This window comes from Hyaena hyaena, unplaced genomic scaffold, assembly GCF_003009895.1.
Source record: "Hyaena hyaena isolate Hyena2069 unplaced genomic scaffold, ASM300989v1 scaffold_993, whole genome shotgun sequence".
NCBI lineage: Eukaryota > Metazoa > Chordata > Mammalia > Carnivora > Hyaenidae > Hyaena > Hyaena hyaena.
The window spans coordinates 609,787-629,383 of record NW_024081626.1 but is presented as its reverse complement, the minus strand read 5'-3'; the positions used below and the strand labels follow the sequence as shown (position 1 = coordinate 629,383).

At 39.7% G+C, this 19,597-nt stretch overlaps 1 protein-coding gene across 1 annotated transcript; it reads left to right on the top strand.

Annotated features, from left to right (window-relative positions):
- The first annotated feature begins 18,379 nt into the window (after nucleotides 1-18,379).
- Nucleotides 18,380-19,333, top strand: LOC120223479 (olfactory receptor 11A1-like). Its single transcript, XM_039221639.1, has one exon. The coding sequence runs from the start codon at nucleotides 18,380-18,382 to the stop codon at nucleotides 19,331-19,333; it is 954 nt and encodes a 317-aa protein (XP_039077570.1).
- Nucleotides 19,334-19,597: the final 264 nt, after the last annotated feature.

The window sequence follows — 19,597 nt, the reverse complement described above, 5'->3', positions numbered from 1 at the left end:
GCCCTGGTCCTGATGGCTTCCCTGGGGAATTCTACCAGACCTTTAAAACAGAATTAATCCCCAATCCTCTCAAGCTATTCCAAAAAATAGAAATCTAAGGAAAACTTCCAGACTCATTTTATGAAGCCAGCATCACTCTGATTCCCAAGCCAGACAGAGATCTAGCAAAAAAAAGAGAACTACAGGCCATAATCCTTGATGAATACAGATGCAAAAATCCTCAACAGGATACCTGCAAATCGAATCCAACAGACATAAAAAGAATTATCCACCAAGATCAAGTGGGATACATTCCTGGGTTACAGGGCAGGTTCAATATTTGCAAATCAATCAATGTGATACATCACACACACAAAAGAAAAGATAAAAACCATATGATCCTGTCGATACATGCAGAAAAAGCATTTGACCAAATACAGCATCCCTTCTTAATAAAGACCTTCAAGAAAGTCGGGATAGAAGGAACCTACTTAAACATCATAAAAGCCATCTGTGAGAGGCCCTCAGCTAACATCATCCTCAATGGGGAAAACTTGAGAGCTTTCCCCCTGAGATCAGGAACAGGACAGGGATGTCCACTCTCACCAGTGCTGTTTAACATCATGCTGGAAGTCCTAGCATCAGCCATCAGACAACAAAAGGAAATCAAAGGCATCAGAATTGGCAAAGAAGTCAAACTTTCACTTTTCGCAGATGACATGATACTCTACATAGAAAACCCGACAGACTCCACCAAAAGCCTACTAGAACTGATCCAAGAATTCAGCCAAGTTGCAGGGTACAAAATCAACGTATAGAAATCGGTTGCATTTTTATACACCAATTATGAATCAACAGAAATAGATATCAAGAAACTGATCCCATTCACAATTGCACAAAAAACCATAAATTACTTAGGAATAAACCTAACCAAGGATATAAGAGATCTGTATGATGAAAACTATAGAAAACTTATGAAGGAAATTGAAGAAGACACAAAGAAATGGAAAAACATTCATGCTCATGGATGGGAAGAATAAATATAGTTAAAATGTCATTACTACCCAAAGCAATCTACACATTCAACGAAATTCCAATCAAAATTGCACCAGCATACTTCTCAAAACTAGAACAAACTATCCTAAAATTTGTATGGAACCACAAAAGACTCCGAATAGCCAAAGTAATATTGAAGAAGAAAACCAAATCGGGAGATATCACCATCCCAGACTTTAGCCTCTACTACAAAGCTGTCATCATCAAGACAGTATGGTTTGGCACAAAACAGACACACAGACCAATGGAATAGAATTGAGAACTCAGAGCTGGGCCCAAAAATGTACAGCCACCTAATCTTTGACAAAGCCGGAAGAGTATCCAATGGGAAAAGACAGCCTCTTTAACAGATGGTGCTGGGAGAACTTGACAGCAACATGCAGAAGAATGAAACTAGATCATTTTCTTACACCATACACAAAATTAAACTCAAAATGGATAAAGGATCTGAACGTGAGACAGGAAACCATCAAAACCCTAGAGGAGAAAGCAGGAAACAACCTACTTGACCTCCACTGCAGCAACCTCTTACTTGACACATCTCCAAAAGCAAAAGAATCAAGAGCGAAAATAAACTATTGGGACCTCAACAAGATTAAAAGCTTCTGCAAGGCAAAGAAAACAATCCATAAAACTAACAGACAACCGACGGAATGGGAAAAGATAGTTGCAAATGACATATCAAAGGGTTAATATCCAAAATCTATAAGGAACTCACCAATCTCCACACTCGAAAAACAAACAATCCAGTGAAGATATGGACAGAAGATATGAACAGATTCTTCTCCAAAGAGGACATCCAGATGGCCAACAGACAAGTGAAACGATGCTCAGCATCCCTCCTCATCAGGGAAATAAAAATCAAAACCACACTGAGATACCACCTCACACCAGTCAGAGTGGCTAAAATGAGCAAATCAGAGGACTCTAGATGCTGGTGAGGATGTGGAGAAACGGGGACCCTCCTACACTGTTGGTGGGAATGTAAACTGGTGCAGCCCCTCTGGAAAACAGGGGGATTCCTCAAAAAATTAACAATAGAACTCCCCTATGACCCAGCAATAGCATTGCTAGGAATTTACCCAAGGGGTATAGGAGTGCTGATGCATAGGTGCACATGTACCCCAATGTTCATAGCAGCACTCTCAACAATAGCCACAACATGGAAAGAGCCTAAGTGTCCATCAACGGACGAATGGATCAAGAAGATGTGGTTTATCTATACGATGGAATACTACATGGCAATGAGAAAGAATGAAATCTGGCCATGTGTAGCAACATGGATGGACCTTGAGGGTGTTATGCTGAGAGAAATAAGTCAGGCAGAGAAGGACAAATATCATATGTTTGCACGTATAAGAGGATTAGGAGGACCATGGGGGAAAAAAAGGGGGAAATAGTGGGGGAGAGGGAGAGAGGCAAACCATGAGAGACTCTTGAATGCTGAGAACAAACTGAGGACTGATGTGGGGGGGGGGGAGGGGGGAGATGGGCATGGAGAAGGGCACTTGTGGGGATGAGCACTGGATGTTATATGGAAACCAACTTGAAAATAAACTATTTGTAAAAAAAGAAAAGAAAAGAAAGTATCAGAGAAAAATTTTGAAAACAACCATAAAAGAAATAATAAAGTGACAATAATACATACCTATCAATAATTACTTTGAATATGAATGGACTAAACATTCCAATCAAAAGACATAGGATGACAGAGTACATTAAAAAAGAAAAAAAGCAAGACCCATCCATATGCTACCTAGAAGAGACTCATTTCAGACCTAAAGATACCTGCAGATTGAGTATGAAGGGATGGAGAAACATTTATCATGCAAATAGATATCAGAAGGAAGCCAGTGATGCTAGATAAATTAAGGTATAAAACAAAGACTGTAAGAAGGATGACGAAGGACAGTATATAATACTAAAGGGGATAATACAACAAGAATATCTAACAATTGTAGGTATTTATGCACCCAACATAAGAGAACCAAAATATACAAAACCATTAATTAAAAAACATAAAGGAACTAATAATAACAATAATAATAATAGGAGACTGTTTAACATCCTACCTACATTGATGGGAAATCATCTAAACAGAAAATCAATAAGAAAACAATGGCTTTATGACACAGGACCAGTTGGACTTAACAAAAACATTCAGAACAATCCACCATAAAACAGTGGTATATACACATTCTCTTCAAGTTCACATGGAACATTCTAGAGAATACATCACATATTAGGTCACCAAGCAGGCCTCAACAAATACAGAAAGATTAAAGTCAGACCATGTACCTTTTCGGACCACAATGCTATGAAACTAGAAGTTAACAATAAGAAAAAATCTGGAAAGATCACACATATATGCAGGTTTAACAACATGCTACTAAACAATGAATTAGTTAACCAGGAAATCAAAGGAGAAATTTTAAAATACATGAAAACAAATAAGAAGGAAAACACAATGGTCTAAAACCTTTAGGATGCAGCAGAAGTGGCCATATGAGGGAAGATTATAGCAATACAGGCCTACATCAAGGAGCAAGAAAAATCTCAAGTAAACAACCTAATTTTACACCTAAAGGAGCTATGAAAAGAACAACAAAAGACGCCTAGATCCTGCAGAAAGAAGGAAATAATAAATAATAGAGCAGAAATAAATGATACAGAAACTAAAAACCAATAGAACAGATCAATGAATCCAGGAGTTTGTTCTTGGAAAAAATAATAAAATTGATAATTGTCTAGCTAGACTTAATCAAAAAGAAAGGAGAAGGGACACACACACATACACACATACAAATCACAAATGCGAGAGAAAAAATAACAGATACAAAAGCTGCAGATACAAAAACAATTATTAGAATATTTTGAAAAATTATATGCCAACAAATTAGACAACATAGAAGAAAAGTATCAATTCCTAGACACATATAATCTACCAAAACTGAAAGAGGAAAAAACAGAACAGATTGATAGCCAGCAAAGAGATTAAATCAGTAATCAAAAAACTTGCCAAAAACAAAAGTCCAGGACCAGGTGGCTTCACAGGCGAATTCTACCAAACATTTAAAGAAGAGTTAATACTTATACTCAAACTATCCCAAAATATAGAAAAGGAAGGAACGTTCCACAGTCTACGAGGCCAGCAATACCCTGATACCAAAATCAGATACACAACAAAGAAGATATACAAAATCAGTATATCTGATGAACATAGATGCAAAATATCGACCCTATGTTGAAATATTTCTTTGGATCTCATTTCTGGCACAATCTGTGAAACAAAATTTCAACTGAGTAAATTTAAATATCTAATTGGCTTTATTCAATACTTCCTGAGCAGGCAGCATTCCACCTAGCAAGTAAAAAGAAGCTCTGAGGAGCTGTATAAAATGGAAGGCTTTTATAGTCAGAAATGGGAACGGGACAAAGGTTATTAGCAAAAGAAAAGAAAGAATTGTTTCAGGCAAGGTTATCTTTCTGTGAGGGAAAAGCAAGAGATCTTACCATACAGATGACCTCACTAGTGTTTAGCGTTGATCAGGAAATTATAAACTGATTGATTTAAAACTCCACTCCTGGGGCGCCTGGGTGGCTTAGTCGGTTAAGCGTCCGACTTTCGCTTAGGTCATGATCTCGAGGTTCGTGGGTTCGAGCCCCGCGTCGGGCTCTGTGCTGACTGCCAGCTCAGAGCCTGGAGCCTATTTTGGAGTCTGTGTCTCCCTCTCTCTCTGATCCTCCCCCGCTCACGCTGTCTCTCTCTCTCTCTCTCTCTCTCCTAGAAATAAATAAAAATATAAAAAAAATTATTAAAACTCCACTCCTGAGAGGCTAAAACTGCAATTAGGTCAGGAATAAAGTCTTGGTGGGGCTTAGCACAAGTGACTCTATTTGAAGTCACTCTTTTATTTTTTGTACTGCAAATAGTTATTATCTACTATGTGCTAGTAATTATCTACTAAACACAGAAACACAGTTGTCTGCACTGGGATACAAAAGCAGACAAGATAGAGAGTTCACTGCTCTTGTAAAATTACAGTCTTGTAGGGGAGATTGCCAATAACCAAGTAAATAAATAAACTGAACTGAAATAAAAATACTCAACCCATCAACATAGAAACAGGACATAGTCTAGGCAGAGTCAACAATTACAAAGTCTCTGAGACAGAATGGGGCTTGAGGCTTTTAAGGATGGGGACAAGGGAGAAAAGAAAAAAAAAAAAAGAAAAAGTAAAAGGCACCCAAGCATAGAGTTAATTTTCTATTACAGCCACAAAGTTACATTCTTAATCATGTTGAATAACTGAAGTGAACACATTAGGCTAAAAATGCTTTTATTTTAACACTTTTAAATTTCTTTTTAGAATTTTTCACCTTTTTAAGACTTACAGTATATAGAAATTATAATTTAAATCCCTTGTGAAGTCAAAGAATTAGTTATAACTGCTTCTTATGTTGTGCTATACAGGTTCAAAATCTGAAGTGTTTAGCTGAATCTGTACCAGTTGCAGAACATACATAAAGGTTGTATTCCTTTTTATTTATTGAACTAAGGTTGAAAGGTTGACAATGCTACATCAGTTTCAGATATACAACATAGTGATTCCACAAGTCTGCATATTATGATATGCTAACCACAGTGTAGCTGTGATCTGTCATCATACACTATTGCAATATCATTGACTATATTCCCTTTGTTGTACCTTTTATCCCTATGACTTATTCCATAATTGGAAGCTTGTTACCTCCCACAACCCTTCACAATTTTGCCTCTATCCCCACCGCCACCCCCCTACCCCTCTGGGAACGACCCATTTGTTCTTTGTATTTATGGGTCTGTTTCTGCTTTTTGTTCGTTTTTCAGATTCCACACATAAGTGAAATCATATGGCATTTACCTTTCTCTTCCTGACTTATTTCACTTAGCATAATGCCCTCTAGGTCCATCCATGTTGTTACAAATGGCAAGATGCTATTCTTATTTTTTCTTTTTCTTTTTTTTTAAACTTATTCAAATTCAAGTTAGTTAATATACTGTTTAGTATTGGCTTCAGGAGTAGGACCCAGTGATTCATCATTTATTTATAACACCCAGTGCTCATCCAAGCAAGTGACTTTCTTAATGCCATCATTTAACCCATCCCCCCACCCCTACCCCTCCATCAACCCTCAGTTTGTTCTCTGTATTTAAGTTTAAGAGTCTCTTACGGTTAGCCTGTCCCTCTGTTTTTTTCTTATTTTTCCTTCCTTTCCCCTAAATTCATGTTTTGTTTCTTAAATTCCACGAGTGAAATCATGTGATGTCTGTCTTTCTCTGACTGACTTACTTCGTTTAGCATAATACACTCCAGTTCCAACCACATTGTTGCAAATAGCAAGATTTCTTTTTCTTTTTTTGATCATCGAGTAATATTCCATTGTGTGTGTGTATATGTGTGTGTGTGTGTGTGTGTATGCATGTATATATATATACCAGATCTTCTTTATCCATTCATTAGTTGATATACATTTAGGCTCTTCCCATGATTTGACTATTGTTGATAATGCTGCTATATCATTGGGGTGCATGTGCCTCTTTGAATCAGCATTTTTTATCCTTTGGATAAAAACTAGTAGTGCAAATGCTGGGTTGTAGGGTAGATCTATTTTTAATTTTTTGAGGAACCTCCATACTGTTTTCCAGAGTGGCTGGACCACTTTGCATTCCCACCAACAGTGCAAAAGTGTTCCTCTTTCTCCACATCCTCGCCAACATCCATTGTTTCCTGGGTTGTTAATGTTATCCATTCTGACAGGTGGGAGGTGGTATCTAATTATGGTTTTGATCTATATTTCCCTGATAATGAGTGATGTTGAGCATCTTTCCATGTGTCTTTAATTTGGGTGTATTCTTTAGAAAAGTGTCCATTCGTGCCTTCTGCCCATTTCTTCACTGGATTATTTGTTTTATGGGTGCTGAGTTTGGTAAGTTCTTTACAGATTTCAGATACTAACCATTTATCAGATGTTGTTTTCAAATATCTTCTCCCATTCCATAGGCTGTGTGTTAGTTTTGTTGACTGTTTCATCACTGTGCAGTTTTTTATCTTGATGAGGCCCCAATAGTTCAATTTTGCTTTTGTCTCCCTTGCCTCCAGAGATATGTCTAGTAAGAAGGTGTTGCAGGCAAGGTCAAAGAGGCTGTTGCCTGTATTCTCTTCTAGGACTTTGATGGTTTCCTTTCTTACATTTAGGTCTTTCATCCATTTGGAGTTTATTTTTGTGTATGGAATGAGAAAGTGGTCCAGTTTCATTCTTCTGCATGTCACTGTCCAGTTTTCCCAACACCATTTGCTGAAGAGACTGTCTTTTCTGTCTTTCCTGCTTTGATATTGGCTATACATTTGTGTTTCCATTCCTGGGTTCTCTGTTCTGTTCCAAGATCTATGTGTCTGTTTTTGTGCCAGTACCATCGTGTTTTGAAGATTATAGCTTTGTAATACAGCTTGAAGTCTGAAATCGTGATGTCTCCACGGCTTTGGTGTGGGGAATAAGCTTAGGAATTCTCTGAGCTTGCACCAGTGGTTAACAAGGCATAAAGAAATAGAAAGCCACATGATGAATGCATCCAATTTCAGGTACAAGAATAGGTAAAAGAGATTAGGTAAACAGGGCAAAGGCCCCCAGTATAGGACAAATGTATAGGAATAGGAAATCTTAGGATGAAAACATCCAAGATTAAGTAAACAAGATTAGGTATTCAGGGTGGAAGTGCCCCCCAACTTAGTGCAACAGCAGAAAGCTGCTTTCACTGGAAGGAAGGACAAAAATAGGAAAACAGGGCTATAGACCTCAGCAGGGGAAGTTGCCTGGAGAGGAGCTAATTAGCAAAAGAAAGGTGCCTTGTTCAAGGGAATCAAGAGCAAAAATGAACTATTGGGACTTCATCAAGATAAAAAGCTTCTGCATGGCAAGGGAAACAAACAATAAAACTAATAGGCAACTGACGGAATGGGAAAATATAATTGCAAATGACATGTCAGATAAAGGGCTAGTATCCAAAATCTATAAAGAAATCACCAAACTCCACACCCAAAAAACAAATAATCTAGTGAAGAAATGGGCAGAAGACATAAACAGACACTTTTCCAAAGAGGACATCCAGATGTCCAACAGACACATGAAATGATGTTCAGCGTCCCTCATCATCAGGGAAATGCAGATCAAAACCACACTGAGATACTACCTCACACTGGTCAGAGTGGCGAAAATGAACAAATCAGGAGACTATACATGCTGGCAAAGATGTGGAGAAACGGGCACCCTCCTACACTGTTGGTGGGAATGTAAACTGGTGCAGACCCTCTGGAAAACAGTGTGGAGGTTCTTCAAAAAATTAACAATAAAACTCCCCTATGACCCTAGGAATTTACCCAAGGGATACAGGAGTGCTGATGCATAGGGGCACATGGACCCCAATGTTCATAGCAGCACTCTCAACAATAGCCAAAACATGGAAAGAGCCTAAGTGTCCATCAACGGACAAATGGATCAAGAAGACGTGGTTTATCTATACAATGGAGTACTACATGGCAATGAGAAAGAATGAAATCTGTCCATTTGTAGCAACGTGGAGGGAACTTGAGGGTGTTATGCTGAGTGAAATAAGTCAGGCAGAGAAGGACAGATTCCATTATGTTTTCAGGTATAGGAGGATTAGGAGGAACTTAACAGGATCATGGGGGAGGAGAAGGGGAAAAAACAGTTGGGGGAGGGAGGCAAACCATGAGAGAACTTTGAATGTTGAGAACAAACTGAGGGCTGATGGGGGTGGGGAAGAGGGGAAGAAGGGTGAAGGGCATGGAGGAGAGGGCACTTGTTGGGATGAGCACTGGGTGTTAAACCAACTTGACGATAAACTAAGAGGGAAGAAAAGGTGCCTTGTTGACCCTGAGGTAGCATGCTCTGTCTGTCTTGTCCCCTAGGTAAGTTTAAGTAAACAGCTGCAGCTCTTCATGCCTGCCATAAACAATCATCTGCCTGAGCAAGGATTTTGTTTCGTATTGATCCAAACCCCTAACACCACATTTCTTTGAACCTCCCTTTCCCTTACACCCATGAGTTAATGTTCATGGTTTCATTGTCTCTTTGTGCATGTCCATCTCTCTTGTAAGCCTTCTGATCTTAATAAAAATGGAGCAAGGACCCTTACTTGGAGCTCTTGTCTCCTCCCGGACATTAGCCTGTCTCGCATTTTAATCCTGTGTCAACTCTCTTGCTGGACAAGAAAGAACTCCAGACCCAGAGTCTACAACACTTTGGTTTCCTTTTTGAACCTTTCCTTTTGAACCCCTTTGGCTATTCCGGGTCTTTTCTGGTTGCATACAAATTTTAGAATTGTTTGTTCTAAATGCTGGTGTTATTTTGAGAGGGGTTGCATTGAATGTGTAGGTTGCTTTGGGTAGTACAGACATTGCAATATTTGTCCTTCTAAAAATGAGCATGGAATATCTTTCCATTTCTTTGTGTCTTCTTCAATTTCTTTCATAATTTTTCTAAGTTTTCAACCTATAGATATCTTTTACGTCTTTGGTTAGGTTTATACCTAGCTATCTTATGGTTTTTGGTGCAATTCCTTGATTTCCCTTTCTGCTGCTTCATTATTGGTATAATGCAACTAATTTCTTTATGTTGATTTTATATTCTGTGACAATCCATGTATCAGTTCTAGCGGGATTTTGGTGGAGTCTTTCGGGTTTTCCACTGAGTATGAGTATGATGTCATCTGCCAAGAGTAAAAGTTTGTCTTCTCTGCCAATTTGTATGCCTTTTCTATTTTTTGCTGTCTGATTGCCAAGGCTAGGACTTCCAGTACTATTTGAACAATGGTGGTGAGAATAGACATCCCTGTCATGTTCCTGATCTTGGGAAGAAAGCTCTCAGTTTTTCCCCATTGAGTATATTAGCTGTGGGTCTTTTGTATATGGCCTTTGTGATGTTGAGGTATGTTCATTCTATCCCTACTTTCTTAGGGGTTTTTATCAAGAAAGTTTGCTGTATTTTGTCAAATGCCTTTTCTGCATCTATTGAGTGGATCTTAGAGTTCTTTTCTTTTACTAATATGGTGTAGCATACTTTTATTAATATGATTTGCAAATACTGAACAAGCCTTGCAGCCCAGGAATTATTCCCACTTAACTGTGGTGAATAAATCTTTCAATGCACTGTTGAACTTGATTTGCTAATATCTTGTTGAGAATTTTTGCAAACATATTCATTAGGGATATTGGCCTGTAATTCTACTCTCTAGTGGGGTCTTGGTCTGGCTTTGGAATCAAGGTAATGCTTACTTCACAGAATGAATTTGGAAGCTGTTCTTCCATTCTATTTTTTGGAACAGTTTAAGAAGAATAGGTATTAACTCTTCTTTAAATGTCTGGTAGAACTCTCCTGGGAAGCCATCTGGCCCAGAACTCTCATATGTTGGGATATTTTTGATTACTGATTTAATGTCTTTGCTGGTTATAAGTCTATTCAAATTTTCTATTGCTTCCTGTTTCAGCTTTGTAGTTTGTATGTTTCTAGAAATTTTTCCACGTCCTCCAGATTGTCCAGTTTGTTGGCATATAATTTTTCATAGAATTCTCTTATAGTTGTTAGTATTTCTGTGGTATTGGTTGTTATAGCTCCTCTTTTGTTTGTGATTTTACCTATTTAGGTCCTTTGTCTTTTCTTTTTGATAAATCTAGCTAGGAGCTTATGAATTTTATTAACTCATTCAAAGAACCAGCTCTTAGTTTAATTGATCTGTTCTACTGGGTTTTTATTGTTGTTATTGTTTCTATATCATTTATTTCTGCTCTAATCTTTATTATTTCCCTTCTTTAAGGAAGAAGAAATCTGGCTTTAGCCTTTATTTGCTCTTTCTTTTCCAGCTCCTTTAGGTGAAACATTAGATTGTGTATTTGGGAACTTTCTTGCTTCTTGACATAGGCCTGAACTGCAATATACTTTCCTCTTAGGACTGCCCTTGCTGCATACCAAAGTGTTTCTACTGTCATGTTTTCCTTTTCATTGGCTTCCATGTGTTTTTTATTACGTCTTTAATTTCCTGGTTAACCCATTCATTCTTTAGCAGGATGTTCTTTAACCTTCATATATTTAAGGGCTTTCCAAATTTTTTTTCTTGTGGTTGACCTCAAGTTTCATAGTGTTGTGATCTGAAAATATGCATGGTATAACCTCAATCTTTTATACATGCTGAGGGTCATTTGTTATCAAGTATGTGATCTAATCTGGAGAATGTTCCATGTGCACTCGAGAAGAATGTGTATTCTGCTGGTTTAGGGTAAAATATTCTGAATATATCTGTTAAGTCAATCTGGTCCATAGTATCATTCAAAACCATTACTTCCATAGTGATTTTCTGCCTAGATGGTTTGTCCATCGCTGTAAGTGGGGTATTAAATTTCCCTACTATTATAGTATTATTGTCAGTGAGTTTCCTCATGTTTGTTATTGATTTATATTTTTGGGTGTTCAAGTTGGGGGCATAAATATTTATAATTGTTAGATTTTCTTGATGGAAAGACCCCTTAATTATGACATAATGCCCTTCTTCATCTCTTGTTACAGTCTTTGTTTTAAAATCTAGTTTGTCTAAGTATGTCTGCTGTGGCTCTCTCTCTCTCTCTCTCTTTTTTTTTTTTACAAATAGTTTATTGTCAAGTTGGTTTCCATATGACACCCAGTGCTCATCCCCACAAGTGCCCTCCTCCATGCCCATCTCCACCCTCCCTCCCACACCTATCAGTCTTCAGTTTGTTCTCATCATTCAAGATTCTCTCATGCTCTGTCTTTCTTTTGATGTTCACCAGTATGATAGATGGTTTCCATCCCATTACTTTCAATCTGCAGGTCTAAAATGAGTCTTTTGTAGGCAGCATATAGATGGATTTTTTTTTTAAAAAAATTAATGTTTATTTATTACTGGGAGAGAGAGAAACAGGAAGAGAGAGCATGATTGGGGAAGGGATAGAGAAAGGGAGAAAGGGAGATGCAGGCTCCAGGCTCTGAGGCTGTCAACACAGAGCTGGATGCAGGGCTTGAAATCATGGATGCTGAGATCATGACCTGAGCCGAAGTTAGACGCTTAACTGACTGAGCCACCCAGGTGCACCTAGATGGATTTTAAAAAATACATTCTGACCCCCCTACATCTTTTGATTGGAGCATTTAGTCCATTTACATTCAAAGTGATTACTGAAAGATATGAAGTTAGTGACACTGTGTTACCTGTAGAGTTGGTGTTTCTGATGATCTTCTCTGGTCCTCTGTAGTTTATTGCTTTGGTTTTTTTTTTTTTTTTTCCCTCCACTCAGAGAGTCTCTCTTAAAACTTATTGCAGGGCTGGTCTGGTAGTCACAAACTCTTTTAGTTTTTGTTTGCCTGGGGAACTCTTTTTTTTTTTTATAAATTTTTTTTAATGTTTTATTTATTTCTAGGAGAGAGAGAGAGACAGCGTGAGCAGGGGAGGGTCAGAGAGAGAGGGAGTCACAGACTGAAACAGGCTCCAGGCTCTGAGCTGGCAGTCAGCACAGAGCCCGATGCGGGTCTCGAACCCACGAACCGCGAGATCATGACCCAAGCGAAAGTCGGACGCTTAACCGACTAAGCCACCCAGGCGCCCCAGCCTGGGGAACTCTTTATATCTCCTATTCTGAATGACAACCTTGCTGGATAAGTAATTCTTGGCTGCATATTTTTACCATTGAGCACATTGAATATTTCCTGCCACTTCCTTCTGGCCTGCCAAGTTTCAGTGGACAAGTCTGCTACTAACGTTATGTGTCTACTCTTGTAGGTTAAGGCCCATTTGTCCTTAGATGATTTCAGAATTCTCTCTTTCGTTGTATTTTGCAATTTTCACTATGATATGTCATGGTTTTGACCTGTTTTCATTTATTTTTGAGGGGAATTTTCTATGCTTTTTGGACTTGGATGCCTGTTTTCTTCCTCATATTAGGGAAGTTCTCACTTATAATTTGTTCAAATAAACCTTCTGCCCCCTTTTCCCACTCTTCTTCTTATGGGACTCCTATGATACAGATTCGGTTTCATTTTAGGGAATCACTACGTTACCTATGTCTCCCCTCATGATCTGATAATTTCCTTTCCCTCTTCTTTTCATATTCATTATTTTTCATAATTTTATCTTCTATATCATCTATTCTCTCCTCTGCTTCTTCAATCTTCGTTATGAGTGTATCCAGTCAGTTTTGCATGTCAGGTATACCATTTTTTATTTCAACCTATCTACATTAGGCCTTTGATCTCTGCAACCAGGCTTTCCCTAGTGTTTTCTATGAACTTTTCAATAGTAGTATTATGACTATTGTCCTAAGTTCTTGTTCAGATATATTGCTTATATTTGTTTTGAGCAAGTCACTGGCTGTGATTTCTTCTTGACCTTTCTTTCAGAGAGAATTCCTCCCTCTTGCCATTTTGGCCAAGTTTCTTTCTTTTGCATGTTTTAAAAGCTTGTTATGTTTCCTGCACCTGAGAGTAATGCTATACTAAAAAGAGGTCAAGCACTGTCCAGGGTCTGGCACTTCAGGAAATGTTTCTGGTGTATGCTGTGTGCACTCCGCTCTTGCGTTTTGGCTGCTCTTTCCCACTGCTCAGTCCTCTGCATAATTCCTCCTTGCTTGCAGTGAGGGGCATTGGACCTTTAACCAGGTGTGCTTTGACTTGTAAGAATAACTCTGGAAAAATATGCAGCCAAGAATTATTTATCCAGCAAGGCTGGATAGTATATTCTTAGCACAAAACCTCACATACAGTGGTTACTTAGTAGATTTCGATAAGGAAATCCTACCCAGAAGCCTCATATATTCAGATATGTGTTCATTCATGAGTTCAAACTATGGCAGATACCAAGGTTTCAGGAAGTTTGGATACTAAATCATAGAGAAAATACTTCAGTTCTAAAGAAAAATGAGGCCATTTCAATTCACTGATAATTTTACTGTTTTATTTGTAATGCTTATTGGACAGTGCATTAATTTCTTAGCTTGAGCAAATCTCTATCCAGTTTTTTAATGCTGTCAGTAGACGATAACTTTAATTCCAGAGGGTTGCCAATCACAAACTTACATGTCTTAGAACAGGGCTAGCCTCAGTTATAGTTTTTAATAAATGACAGGAATCAGGAAGACACAAGTTCTTTAGAATCCTAATTAATGGCTTTTACAATAAATGTTTACTATCACAGATAATGGTTTCAGTTTCCTACCAAACCTACACAATGAGGAATATTTTCTTCCAGAAGATAGAAAAAATGGAATATTACTTTTCAAAATATTATGTTAATCCATGACCCCAAAGCATAACATAATCATGCATTTCTAATCACTAAATTAAAGCTTTTTATATAGGTAATATAAATACAAGCAGTCATTATTAAAGTAGAAAATTAACACAAAGCAAATGTAAAAAGAAATTTCCTCTCAGGTGAAGGTAACATGGTTTCACATAATTTGTAAAATAAACAGCAATTCCCCACCAGAGTCATTTGGGAAATGCCCAGGAGCACAGTTATCAGGGGAGGTGATGGCTTTGCCCACAGAGGGACTCAAGTTTACACAGAGGAGGGTTGAAAGAAGGGAACAAAATTCAACTGGCCTCCTAGGTTCACGTGGAAAGACAACCCCAATTTAGTTTTTGTCAAGTGCACAGGGAGGTAGCTTTCGGGATAAAAGCAGGATTCCAGATAGTTAGACCAGTTCTTTGAATCCAAGGGAGATGGACATGCCATTGTCTCTATGGCCTGGCACCCCAAAGTAGGAGTGGACCCCTCTGAGGCACTGACAGGTAAAGTGCATCTATTCTGCTGGTATACACATCAGTGACTCTTGTTTTGAGTCTGTTCTTTGCTAGATAAGGCCAGGGGTACAATTTCCTAGCACACTAAATCAATTATCAGGTTAGTAACAAAATCAAACTATTTGTCTATTTGGATGATCAGCTGTTCACCTGAATTAACCAGCAGCTGGCAAGAGTCAAGAGCCCTTATTAATAAGCCAAATGTTGGCTGAATTGATTGGTTAGTTGATTGACCCCTTAATTCAGCTAAGAGAAAGGATCCCATTCAGATAGCACCTGAGTCATTTCCTGCTCTCCCTTGCTTTTTTGTTAGTGAAAGCAGCAAAATCTGTAATTATTCACTGAATATTGTTTTTACTTTGTGACAAGCCTCTTCCCTTTCCTACAAATTTTCAGTGTGTTTGTGTGTGTGTGTGTGTGTGTGTGTGTGTGTGTGTCTGTCTTGGGGGAACAGAATGTTTCCCAATTAGAAAAACATTTGGAAGGGACATGAAAAATCATCAAATCCAAATAATTCTCCAGTGCTTAAGTCTTCTTTAATTGTCTTCATAATTTATTCTTGTTGAACGTCTCTAGTGAAGGGAAGTAGATATCTTCCTAAAAGAGCCCATCTATGTTTAGATAGCACTAACTGCTAACACAACTGGGAAGAAAAGAGGGAATGGAAGAGGAAGAGTTGAAGGGGAGAGGAGGGGAGAGGGAGAAAGCTCTACCACTTATTGAGCACTTTGACCCAGCCTTGTACCAACATAAAGTACAGGCATACGGTGTTGTTTGGGCTTGTGGCTCTGGGGTCCAGCAACATAGAGGAGCAGAGTTAACATAGGAGAGTGGTTTCCTCACCCTGTTAAGGAGACAGAGCAAGAGACAGTGGCTGCATATTAGGGTAGGGAGGCCAGTATCATAAACCCCTCTGCTGCCCTACAAATCCTCATTTTCATCCCCTGGAGGCAGGAGAATTCCTTTTCCCTTAAAGGTTATAAAATGCCTTTGCTTACATATCTTTGTGGTTGAGTAGGGATTGGAATCCAGGCCTATTTAGTTTTAGAGCCTGTGCTCTCAACAAGACATCGCTAATTAGTTCTGTCCTATCTCCCACTGGCTTACCCTCCTTGGTCATGTCTCTGCACCGCATCCAGCCAGTACAGCAGCCCTGCAGCAGAAATATAACTGCCTCGTGGAAGGGGAGCAATAATTCTCCAGGCACATTCTCAAAAGTGTTCTTGGATTTTTTTAAGGTAATAGGGTGACTTGACTTTTTAAGATTATAAACAAAGGGCATAAAAATAGCAGTGTGAAAGCAAGTCCAGGAGACAGGTAGAGAAGGTTGTCAGAGTTTGTAACTCTTCCTGGGATGGTTCCCTCATCAACAACAAAGGCAGATTCCCTCTCCCTGAAGTTAAAACCTGGATGATAGGCTGCTTCGTGGAAACTTTCCTCTTCCTGTCTCTGAGACTGTGCAAACTAGCTTACGTACCCCGGCCTCATAAGCAGCAGTGTTCACAGTGAGGAATAAGGGATTGAGTGCAAGTCTGAAACTCATCTCTGCCACTTTCAAGCTAATGATCTTGGGTAAGTTATTTAACTTCTCTGTGACTAGTAAGTAAGGATAATAACCCACCACAGAGGTTTGCTGTGATGACAGTTATATTTTTCAGCACTGAGGACAGTGCCTGGGATCGAGTAATAATAACCTCATCAAGGGCAGAAATAGCAGCAGCATCTGGGAGTCTGGCTGTGCTCTGTCAGAACCGAAGACCTCCCTCTGAGATCTCAGACCCTTATTTGTGTTTTGCAGGGGATGGAGAGAAGTTGTGTCTCTGTGTCTTCCCTGTGCTACACTCAATGGGCTCAGAATGCACATCACCAGTCCTGGGTACAAGGACTCTCAGTCACCCCAAGTTCCAGGTTAGTTCTGTGAACCACGTGGAAAGCTAGAACTAGGGCCCCACGGAATGGTAGGACACTGGGTCAATTTTAAAATGGGATTAGTGTACTGCTAAAAGCTGGTAGTATGATAAGAGATCACTGGAAGAGCTTACTTACTCACAAAATTACGTGCACAAACACTGCAGTATGTGGGAAAACACACTGGGATTTGTTGCCAATATCTTCTTCAAAGCAAGAGCAATGTCTTGGTAAACTTAAGTAATGTTGGCAGCCCTGAATAAACCAGTGATTTCACAATCTCTGTGTTTATGTCTTTGCGCATGCTAGGCACATGGTTAAGTTTTTCTCTCTCCTGGTATCCCATTTCACAGATGAGAAACTATGTCTCAGAGAAGCTAAACAACTTGTTCGAGTCTGACCCTTATAGAGCAGCACCCTTGACTTTGTATAGGGCTCTCTAGCCACTCCTGATAACTACTTCATTATGACCCTCACATAGTACTTTCTGTCCCTGCATATGGGGTTTCCCATCTCTGCCTGCAGCAATAGGGTCCCTCCGCAACTACCTTAATAAGCGTGTAACAGGTCCAGTACAAGGGTATTGAGAAGAGTCACATGGTTTCAGCCTCAGGCTCTGTCTGCTTTCTTGAGCAGGCTCTCTCTCTATCCTGAACTTCAGAGGAGGGCCTGTGGCTTAGACCAAGATGTAATTGGGGGGAGACCTGGGCTTTCCCTACTACTCAATTGGCTAGTAGCACACCATGCCTTAGGCCCCGTGGTTCTGAATCTTCTTTTCCCATTTACTGCTGTCCGATGTAAAATCTTTTTAATGACCTGATTTTATCTTTTTAAAATTGTGAGTGAAAAACACTCCTGCCTCTGCATTATACCAGTATAAGCACTGACCTCAGAATCAAGAGAATCTCAAACCTCACACTCATGTGATTTTCTCTTGCTTGGGCTATGGAAACGGTAACAGAAATAAGACACTTATGTCTCAAGTCACTAAGAAGCTGAAAGAAAAATTCATATTAGGTAGGATAGGGGCCATTTCTCTGCACATAACCAGTGCTTGGGGAGGAGAGGAGCGTTCTTTGTCCTGGGCCCTTGATTCTCAGGTCCATCTGGGAGTTCACGAACTCTTTGGAATGTGCCTACCTTCCTTTTAGATCTTTTCTTCATATAAGCCCCCAAGCTACCATAGAGCGTTCAGGATGAGACAGGATGTGATTCTCCTTTCCTTTCTTTTTACTTTGTCCTTCCTCCCTTTTGTGTTCTTCTTCCCCTTTCTCCCATGTCCTTCTTTCCCCAAAGCCTGACATTGCTCCTGATTAAATGAAGATATACACAGGTAGGAGAAGAAGGGGACCTGAAACAGTCACAAGTTCCTATTGCAAATTCTTTTCTTTCCCATTTCAGGCTTTGGGGGAAAAAAAGAAGACACTCCTCCACCCAAGTAGAAACTCTTCCAAAAACCTGAATGGGGAATAAAAATCATCCACTGTCAGCCCATGGTCTATGTGTAAGCTAGAACTTCCTGTGCTTTGCATGTCTTATCACTGGGTGCTCTAAGGAAAGCAAAGGCATGGTGATCTCACCCTGGGAAAACCAAACAACCATCGCGGAATTTGTACTTCGAGGATTTTCCTCCATCCGACAGCTAAATATTTTCCTCTTCATGATGTTTTTAGTTTTCTACATCTTAATCATTTCTGGAAACATCCTCATTGTTCTGCTAGTTTTGTTCATCCATCACCTCCATACCCCCATGTACTTCTTCCTGGTGAACTTGTCTTTTCTAGAGATCTGGTATACCTCCAACATTGTCCCCAAGATGTTGCTGATTATCATAGTGGAACAGAAGACCATCTCTGTGGCTGGGTGCCTGGCACAGTTCTACTTCTTCGGGTCCCTGGCTGCAACAGAGTGTCTGTTGCTTGCTGTGATGTCCTATGACCGATATCTGGCCATCTGCCAACCTCTCCACTATCCCATCCTCATGACTGGCCCCCTTTGCATTAAGCTGGCTTCCAGCTCTTGGCTCTGCTGCTTCCTCCTCACAGCAATCACTATGGTCCTGCTGTCTAGACTACCTTTCTGTGGACCCAATGAAATCGATCACTTCTTCTGCGACTTCACCCCTCTGGTCCATCTCTCCTGCACGGACACTTCACTGACTGAGACCATTGCCTATGCCACTTCTTCTGCAGTAACTCTGCTTCCGTTTCTCCTCATCACAGCCTCCTACTCCCGCATTCTCATTGCTATCTTACGGATTCCATTGGGTACAGGCCGGAGAAAGGCCTTCTCCACCTGCTCCTCCCACCTCACTGTGGTCACCGTGTTTTATGGAACACTGATTGCCACATACCTTGTGCCTTCAGCCAGTTCTTCACAACTCTTGCGCAAAGGATTCTCTCTGCTCTACACCATCCTGACACCCATGTTCAACCCCATCATCTACAGCCTGAGAAACAGAGACATCCATGAAGCCCTGAAGGTGTGCCTGCGTAAGAAGCCAGGTTTCCTCCTCAGATGATGCAAAAAGGAAAAGTTCTGTATTTGTCCTAGGGAGGATGAATTGGATTGAGTAATTTAGATTCTACATAAAGGGCACTAACTACACCAAGAGTTATTAAAGGTGGATGATCATATGCCTCTGGAGTTCTGACAACCTCAGGGGAATTGGTGTCCCAGGAAAGGTCTATGTAAGTCAGGTTCTGCTCCATTGTCTTCAGGAGACCTGGATCTTTTGTGTAAAAGTTCACCTTCAAAATGAGCTGCTAAGGCTGGTTGCTCATTT

What these genes read in the sequence shown, in the direction of transcription:
- LOC120223479 (XM_039221639.1), top strand. Translation starts at nt 18,380, where the DNA reads ATGGTGATCTCACCCTGGGAAAACCAAACAACCATCGCGGAATTTGTA.